Source organism: Strongylocentrotus purpuratus, unplaced genomic scaffold, assembly GCF_000002235.5.
Source record: "Strongylocentrotus purpuratus isolate Spur 01 unplaced genomic scaffold, Spur_5.0 spur5_scaffold_6, whole genome shotgun sequence".
In the NCBI taxonomy this organism is placed as follows: domain Eukaryota; kingdom Metazoa; phylum Echinodermata; class Echinoidea; order Camarodonta; family Strongylocentrotidae; genus Strongylocentrotus; species Strongylocentrotus purpuratus.
The window spans coordinates 13,962,301-13,972,328 of record NW_022145612.1 but is presented as its reverse complement, the minus strand read 5'-3'; the positions used below and the strand labels follow the sequence as shown (position 1 = coordinate 13,972,328).

The 10,028-nt window shown below is 34.4% G+C and overlaps 1 protein-coding gene across 1 annotated transcript; it reads left to right on the top strand.

Annotated features, from left to right (window-relative positions):
* The first annotated feature begins 2,839 nt into the window (after positions 1-2,839).
* Positions 2,840-9,520, top strand: LOC584198 (COMM domain-containing protein 7). The gene is made up of 8 exons (XM_031000511.1): positions 2,840-2,979; positions 4,804-4,857; positions 5,305-5,407; positions 6,307-6,363; positions 6,796-6,833; positions 7,500-7,590; positions 8,303-8,401; positions 8,885-9,520. The coding sequence occupies exons 1-8, from the start codon at positions 2,893-2,895 to the stop codon at positions 8,959-8,961; spliced, it is 606 nt and encodes a 201-aa protein (XP_030856371.1). The 5' UTR covers positions 2,840-2,892; the 3' UTR covers positions 8,962-9,520.
* The last annotated feature ends 508 nt before the right edge of the window (positions 9,521-10,028 follow it).

Here is a 10,028-nt window from a genome sequence, read left to right as displayed (position 1 = left end):
ATTACCCAAATATAGAATATATGTCAAATTTCGAAAAGTTGATATTAAAGAGATATGAGGAATGGATCAAAGTGAGTGAATCAGAGTGGGCTCGGGAGGGGGGGGGGGGGGGGGTTATGTCAAGGGCACACACACACAAGGGCGTCGCTTGACCTTTTTCAAGGGGGGGGGGGGGGGGTGCCTAGAGGCCACCGATTACCGACAAAAATAGCCACCAATTACCGACAAAATCTAATGTCCTAATGTCTACAAATGTAACCCTATAAACCCGGGGCCGAAGGTTAAATTATTTTTCCTTTGAACTATCTATAGTACTTGCGTATATACGAACATGGTCATTTTCCTCGACGACATAAATACGATTTATTTCATCTACTTTGAATGTTGATGCACGTTGTTCTCGCTCAACGTACAAGCCTAGCTTTTCTGAGATACCCTTTTTTCCCCTCTCAGTTAAATCAAGCAATATAAAATAATTTGTCTTATTCTCAAAATTAAATGTACTCTGTAAACTTATTTGATTACGAACTTATTTGTCAGTCTTTCGTTACTTGTATAATTCATTTGTTCTATTGCTGTATGGTTTATAATTATATGTCATTTAATTTGTGGATATTTGAGTGGAAAATAAATCAAATCAAATCAAATCAAATCAAACTTAGTCAGCATCGTAGCTATACATTTTAGGGGGGGGGCGGTAGTGAGCGCGCGAACCGCGGAGGCTTTGGCGATTCCTTAAATTATTAGACAAAGCAGACCATTTACTGTTCTCGACTCTAGAAACTTCCTCCTTGTCTGAATTCAGTTTCCCTTTTCCGCGCAAAGCGCGGAAGCTCTGACCTAAGGAAAGAAGACTATTCATGTATCGTTATCGTCTCTTAATCCTTGTCTGGATTCAGTTTCCTCCCTCCCGCGCGAAGCCGAGCCCCCTGAAGTCCCTGGGTTTTCATGCTTTTTAAGACCCCAAAACTAAGCGCAAATAACTGTGAAATTCAGAAATAGACCTACGTTCATTGGTCTATTTTGGAAAAAGAAAGTGCAATTTAATGCGAATCGTTTCGCGCCTTATTACAAGTGTTGAAGTAGGCATGCTTTTCACAATCAGGCATATATTTATTTTTTCAATCGATTGGAAAGTTCAAACTACTCTCACTTCGAGGTCCGAGACACAATGTCCCACGTCAGCCTCATTTAAACAAAAGAGGGCCTATATGATATTCTTAATAGTTTAGATACAACTAACCTTTCCCCTCCAGCTTGCTCACAATATATGAAATAGAAGTTTAAAGAAAGGATGTGTGATGGCTGTGCATTAAACCCGTTTGGAAGTGTACAGGTTGATGTTATTGCTTCTCTTTTGAAATACATTTTCGGCATTGTGAACTTTATATCAGAAGCGCAATTTGATTTATTTCAAATGTTGTCAACAACTTAAATGGTAATTCCTATCGCACTTCAAAATGCTCAAGGTGATACAATTTTACAATACTTCTTTAGGGATACACTTTTTTGAAATACCAGTTTAGGGTGTGAATTCAGGAAAAAATATCGCAAAATCCTCATTTGGGGTACATTTTGGCTTCAGAAGAAATCCTCGTTTAGGGGGTGTCTGGAAAACCTGTGGTCATGGATGCTTACATTATTACTACATGACTGAGACCACCGGGACATATATACTGCAATTTGGAGGAAGTAAATATCATCAACCTTTAAGCATTTAGCTGCCAAGAATACATAATCATGAATACAAAAATTATATATTCGATCACCTCGATACACGAATATGAGGATATTCGGGCATCTCGTGTTTCTAAATATTTCCGAGCGAGCGACTGGGTGAACATGCGTTGCCTGTATACTTTCGATATTTTGAAAAATATACGCATTTATTCATGCATCTCGGTGCTGCCCAAATTATGATGATATTCGAGCACCTCCTTGTCCGAAAGATATTCTGGCATCTCGTTGTCCAAATATAGAGGTATATTCATGCAGGCATTTCAAGCAATGCCTGAAATTGAGCCAGCGCAGAAAAAAGACTTATTTTTCTTTAAAATATCTTTGCTTCATCATAATACATATTGCAGTTACTACTTAAATATGCTTTCTTCACGAAATTGACGATTATGTCAAAGTGGATCCAAAATGGACCTTTAATCAGTTTCTCTCGCGGCACTTTTAAAGATGTCTTGTGGTTGTAACACGCTGCTCTAATTTTTTCATATATTTTATATTCTTCTCACATTTAATTTGCTCTTTCTTCAATGCGCGCATGTCACTTTCTCATTTCTCCTCTTTCTTTTATTTTTTTCCTTTTTCCGTTATCCGTACCTCTAATTCTTTCTTTTTCATATATTCCATCTCCCTCATCTCATATCCCTCTCTCGTCCTTCCCTTCTATTTTCTTTCCTCTTCTTCTCTTTTCTTTCTTTCTTGGCTTCTTTTCTTTCGTTCAGTTTCCTTTTTAGTTCCTTTTCCCTAGCTCATTTGACCATTTTCTCTTCTTTTCCTTTCCTTTCTCTTGTCTTCCTCTTCCTCTCCCTTCTCCTTTTCCCTTACTCCTTCCTCTTTCTCAAGTTCTCCTTCCTTTTTTTGTCGACAGAGTGGTGCGATTTTCGAAAGATAAACAGGGCAAGCAGAGCTTTTTAGCCATCGATCTCCTCGACTTTTAACATTCAACTAGTCCCCTTTTCACTGACCATGTTTTACCGGATTAAAAAAATATTCCTACCATGATTTTAGAAATATATATCATCTTCTTATCTAAAAAAAAAAAAAATCAACAACAAAACAAAAAAACCAAAGTATCCCCAGCAAATACTCCCAGGCCACAAACTATATTGATAATTGTAATTTTGATAGCTCTTGATTCGTTCGTCCGCTGCTAGCAGAATGGCATCAACTTTTCATTTTTCCACTGAAACGCCTCCAGATTCGATGTTCAGTGACATTCAGTCTCTCAATAAATTCAATGAAGAGGTAGGTGTTGCAGTAAAATCGTAGACGAGTTTTTCATTGTAGACAACTTGAAGATTACTTCGTAGCAATTCTTGTTAAAATTATAGCTTCTCGGTCCCATACACCGTATAATTTGCTGTTCACTTTACTTCCGGCCTGCTAGCTGCTGGTTCTCGTAGCGAACTAGAGTACGGCTCCGCCTGGGGGCACCGCCTCCTGACTGTAAGAAGCCAAGTTCCTCCATGTCTAAATATAAGCAATTCGATGGTAGTTATTCGCTTGTGTTTAGATTAGATAAGTTCATTATTATTAATGAACATGCTAAATTTAACTGGATAAACCATGTTGTTGTTGTTTTAGTTTTACTAGACCCTATGCAGTATGTGTCATTCAATTATGAATATTTAGTCTAAATGGGTCTAGACTATTCATAATTGAATGATACACATACTGCTAGACTCTATATGCACTCTACTAGTATTAGTTATTAGTCTACATTTTAGACTAATTATCTAGTCTAGATCTAATAACTAATACTACTATAGTATTAGATAGAGTCTAGCTGGCCTGGAATCATGATAGAATAAAATTAAATAATAATATAGTCTATATACCTGTATTTTTAAAATTTGCAATCCAACAATGCAATTCTGTTAATCACATCTAGTTTGTTGCCGAATTTTTCCTCTTTTTTTACCAGCTATTTTTTTTTTTTTTTTTTGTAAATTCAATTTTCAATAATAATGATATATCTTAATATGAACCTTGAAGCAAATACATGTGTATTAACCATGTTTTGCCTAATTATGTAAAGCTTTTTATATTTAAATATCTATAATGAATATATCAATGACATTGCGGTTTGTGCTTTAGGATTCATTGTTTAATTTTGTAGTCTGTTTAAGTTGGTCTCAAAATTATGCTGCATTTACATTGTTGAGTATTATATTTGTATCATAGTTTATTACACTATATCCGATTATATATCTAGTTCTCCATTTCAGCCTATTTATCTGTCCTACTCTTTATCTATCCCTTTTATTGTGTAGTCTCTTTGCCAGCTTCTCTTTCTCATTTCTCTATGCCCTCTCTTTCTCTCCCTCTCTGTTATTATCTTACCAGTCCTTCTAATCTTCTGTTACATTTGTCTTATTGCCTTCTGTTACTCGATCGTTCTCCTTCAATTATCCTCTAGTCATCCGTTTCAATCTCTTCTCTTGTTTCTCTTCTTTTCTTTGATCATATCCTTGATTATTTATTGTGAATTGCCATTTATATGTATATGAATATATCTTTTGTAAATTCAATTTGTTTCAGCCTCTGGCTGCTATTTGAATGTTTTTTAATCAATAAACCATATCAAATCAAATCAAATGATAGACTAGTTTAAAGATGATGGTGGTGATATTAAATTGATGATAAAGATACTTCTACTACAAGTACTACACTCTACTACTACTACTACTACTACTACTACTACTAGATCCACAGCTGTGTAATGGTCAATGATCACAAGATACACATCTGGGAGAAGTCTGGGATTTTGTGAAAGGAAGGGGGGCGCAGTTAGCTCACGGTTGTTAAGGAGGGTTGAAAATATCTTATAACTACATGTAGACAAGCAAAAATTAACCTTTTTTACATTTTTAGAAATACAATTATTGATTATATCTTACATGTATGATGTACTTTCACCAATCTCTGAAAACTAATAAGCGAGCAACAACAAAGGAATCTCAAGAAAAAATTTGTTCAATCCAAATTAAAAATATTATCATCAAATTATTAATGATACAACGTTCTCATGTTATAAATCCATTTGATTATTTTTTCTTTTTCTTTTAGCAATTTTCTAAGCTTGTTGCAGTTGTCATCAGCTTTCTTCTAGAACCAAATAAGGTATGAATCATATTTTAATAATATTATCAGTTGTAGATTTGATAATGTAGGCACTTTCCATATTTGAAACTTTTAACATTTTTTTAAATGTTTTTTTTAAAGTTTAAACTTTTCTCATTGAAATAGTACTTTTTAAGTTGAAGTGTATTGTTTAATGCTTTCATTGATTGTCATCAAATGTGCTTATTGTTAAATTGATGAAAAGAAACTGAAGGAGTAGTACTGACATATATGAAAGGATAACTTGAGTTGTGCATGTTCATTTGTATTTAAGTTAATACATAATGAATCCACAAACATGAATTATCTTACTTGGAAAGATGAAAACCTGTGATATGTCGAAATAAGGGAATTTAATGCCAAATTAAAATTAAAATTAAAATTTGCTATAGAATGCTTGTGAATTTACCCATTTACCTTTGTTTTCTATTTATATACCTTATTTAGTCAAGTAAACTATTGGGTCAACTGGATGAATTTGCAGATGAACAAGGAGTCAGTGGACCAGCACTTAGAAATGTGGTGAAAAGCCTTTTAGCTGTACCTTACAGTAAGTGAATACATACAAAAGGTCATGTGTCTGCGGGGCACTTCCAACTCAAAGGAGGAGGAGGAGGAGAAGAAAAGAAAGAGAGAGAGAGAGAGAGAGAGAGAGGGGGAGGGGGGGGGGGGGGGAAGAAAAAGGAAAAGAGAAGGAGAAAGAGAATTGATATGAACCAGTGGTAACAAACTTGTAGCAGCCAGAACTTATCATTGTTGCTGCTGATATTCAAAGATGTGTTTTTAATGATCCCACTATCAATGCTACAAAGCAATGTTCTTATACAAGAAGTTCAGATACAGTTTGAATTTCTGTGCAATATGAAAATTTCAACAACGACATTAAAGAGAAGGTTGAGTTCTGGGAAGAGGTGAAAAATAATTTGTGAGCGTTATCATTCCTATTATGCAAGTGTGGAAGAACATCAGATAAGACATGTTCCCTGAAAAGCATGGCTCTTCAAATGCCTTTATATTCTAAATACCGGTATGTCATGTAACATCGTAAAACTCGGGGGGGTAGGATTTTTATGTCACGTGTTCGTGTAGTCCCATATACATCTTTCTGTGTATAGTGTTTGTAACTTTACCAAGACTTGGCCAAATTTCTTATCATTTTGATGATTCCAGAACCTTGCAATACACACAAATTCTTATACCGGTATGCTAGATGATCAACCTTTCCTGGTCGATTCCACACTGTTTCTTTCACAATGCAATCGCATGGCCAGAACTCAACTTTATCTCTAACTGTTAGCTGCAAATCCTTGATATACCATAAACAAAGAAAATGTAGTAGTTATTTTTGGAGCTTTAAAACAAACGTAACCTAGTCATCCTTCATCATTTGTCTTTGGTAATCTTTTTATTGATCAGCATAATGTGTATTTCTTCCTTCTGAATTTATAGGTGCTGTGAGAAAGAATTTAAGCCCCAGTGACCTGAAAGAAGACTTTGTAAATCTTGGTAAGTGAGGATCTATGCATAGATTTTCTGGCAATGTAACCTGATAACAGGAACTGAGATTATTGTGATCGCAGAATCAATCAATCTGTTGAAATTAAACCATTTCCAGCTGGTTAATAATGGTAATGAAAAAACGTATTGATACTGATGCTGTTTTATATAAAACAAATACTGATGTACCGAGCCTAAGTAATGCACTTTAAGTAACATTTATTCAGCTTTTAAGTGTCACTGAAGAGAAAATTTTGACATCAGTGGTTTCAATATTTTTGATAAAACGTATTTGTTGCTAGAATTTTACCACCCCTTCCGCATTATTAGTTACAAAGAGGAAACCTAAGTGACACTTTTTTGCAATGGGAAATCTCAAATATTTATCCATCAAATTTTGGACATGCACTAAATTTGATTCCATGATTATGTTGATTTTAGGTCTATCAGAAGAGAAAGCTGGCTATGTATCAAATGAGGTGAGTATTGCAGGGGAATATTATGTGCCCAAATGCACCATCATTGAGAAATCAATGGTAAAGTCAAAGACTAGTAACAGGGTCAAAATTTACCACCGAGGTGATTAAATCTGATATCGCAGTGAGCCAGTATATTACAATTGTACTTTATTATAAATCAGAAGAATTGTAAACCACATTGTATCCAAATGATTACCGGTATATATGTTGGTACTTGCTGTAGGCCTATCATATGAGTAATGATACTGTGTTTGTTATTTAGGGAATATGTACGTTATTTCTTCCTTTTAATCAAAGGTCATGAAAGTATAAGTGAACCAATCATTTAAAAAAGTAATTTGTGTATAGCACAGATGCATAAAATCAACCAAAATCCTTTTTTTACACAGCATTCTATGTGCTAGCGGATAAGGAGTAGGAAGAAAATAAAGAATAAGATAAAATCATGCGCATGGAACCCGAGTCCGATGCGGACCTTAATCTACGCGATCGTGTATAGGTGCATCAAGTAGTCACTTTTTTGTTAATTGAGAGTGTATTAAAATTTACTCTATTTCTGTGTAGAAGTAGTATTTGAAGTTCAAAAGCAACCGATTGAAACCCTAAACATACAGAACAACATATTTTTAAGTAATTGGTTTACTTTAACATACTCTTATTTTATAGTGGAAGTGTAATCTGGTTGGATTATCAAGGAGTGCAGTGGGCCAAACTCTCACAGTGAATCAACTGGTTGACATGGAATGGAAGTTTGGAGGTAGGAATGGAACACAGTCTTTCTGTCCAAAGTAACTATTATTGTTGAAATCAATATCTGAACATCATCAATGAGCTTAATGGACCTTGTTTCATTCTAAAGCTAATTGAATCAAATTAGATTTTGTAAAATTTTGAGTTTAGAGAAGCTATTTTACAATTGTAAAATATTTATATTTTACAAAATACATATCTCACTGCTGTCTTTTTAATAAATTTTCTAGCAGGTAATGCAAACCATTAAATATGCCCCTCAAATAGGTGTTGTGCAGTCTTTAACATTTCATAAAATCTTACTTATAACAAGTCAGCCTAAATCTTGATAGCAGTTCAAGCTATTTTGAGTTTGGTAATGCATGTTTGAAGCATCTGGCATGAATTAACTGAATCATTAATCATGCAGTACCAGATGTTATTTTTGAACAAGCCAAATAAGCATATGAATAATGGACCTACTGACATTGTATCATCAAAACTGGCAAATGAACAAAAACTTGCTGGAAATCACGTTCGCTTGAAAGGCCAACCAACAGCTACACATACAACTGAATATTGTTCATCTGAGTCATGACTATACCAGCTTGATTTCCTTGCCTTCCTATTTAGTATACATCTCCCAAATTCAAGAGAACAAGTCTTCATGTCAATGTGTAGTTATCAAACCATGACTGTGTTCTGTCAAATCATTTCTTGAAATGTTCAATCCCAAACAGTGACAGCTGCAAGCAGTGAACTTCAGCAAGTAGGAAGCACATTCATTCAGATGAAGCTGGTAGTCAACAAGGGTAACAAGACAGAGAATGTCTACATGGGTAAGAGACATATATTGTAAAGCAACTAGCATTTCATTCGTCAGAAACTAAACAAACAAATGATCTAAACTGTAGATAATTAGATTATGGCCATTTGTTCGATTGGAAAACTATAATTTGTAAATACCGTTACACACATCATGCAAAGGCATCTTTCATTTCCACCTCTTCTCAAATTACAGACCTGACTGTGAAATGCAAATGTCATATCTGTAGAATTAATATCTAACAGTCTTTTGTCCTTCAATGAAGTATTAGTTAAGTTAAAGAAATTGTGCTGCGCTTCCTGAACTACCTCATTTTCCATGACAAAGAAATGAATCTTTTATTTTCTCACTACTTAGCCCGGGCATTTTTTAAAAAGAAAACCAGTGACCCAGTTTGGAGTGTTGTTCTGGTAGATCATTGCTTTACATGTATCGATGTTCTTTTTTAATGTTACATAACTTCCACTCTTGTATTGTGTTTTTGTGATTTATACAGAGCTGTCGGTACCAGAGTTCTACTCATTTTTACATGAAATGGAGAAGGCCAAAGCAAGCCTGGAGTACTTCAGTTAGCAGGGCAGAACATTAAATAGCTTGAGATGTTTTTAATTGCCCTAAGATAGGGTTTATACATTGGTCAATTGTTAATATAAAAATTGACTCTATTGGACATTCCCAGAAAATTGAAGATATTCTCTGTGATACACGTACTATTGTAGGAATAAAAGAGAATATAAATATATTTTTTCTCTCTCTTGTTTTCAAAGAACAAGTGGATATGAAATACCCTCTTTGTAATCATAGCTAATATTTCTTTTATATTATGAGAAAATGTACTTTCTTTGCATACCGGTACATGTTTTTGCCAAAACCAACTGTACTTTATGTAGGAGAAACAAACCAGGTTATTACAAGATTACTTTTATTATTTTATATAGACTTTGCCTTAGATCTGATGCACATTCGTGCCAGCTTATAGCACTATACACTATATGGGGTTGGGGTTGGAAGTGGTGTCTCAGCATCGTGAGTCTTAGATGTAATCTTATGTTCTCGTAGATCATTTACAATCTGCTTGAAGTCACTCAAGGAGTCAAATTATATATATATATACCTGTTTACATATACCTGTTTATATTTCAGTTTTCACAGGATTTCTGAGCAATTGCACTAAGATGTACTATAGTGAGGAACATTTCCTTATGCAGAAGCGCATCACGGAAGCCCATCCGTTGATTTGGAGATGCTTAGAAATAAAAGCTGATATTAAAGTCAGATTCGGAAATCAGTAGAATTTTTGATAAAGTATAAATTGGATTTTTAATTTTGAAATCAAGGTCGTTGAAAAGGAAAAATCAAGTTTGCAACTATCACATTGCTTTTATATAATCAAGTACTGGTATTACTAATCTTGCTTTTTCCTTTACATAAAACTTTGTATTGTTACTTTGACTTTGTTACTTTATTACATGTAAGCCTATGCTCATGATGTATCAAACTGGATATGTTCTAGCAAATCCTGTTGTCATAGAAGGGCAATGTTGTAATATTGTAATATTAATATTTACATTGATTTCATGCATGTATCCATACTGAGGGAAACTTAAGACACTCCTAAGTACTTGTACTACTACTACTAC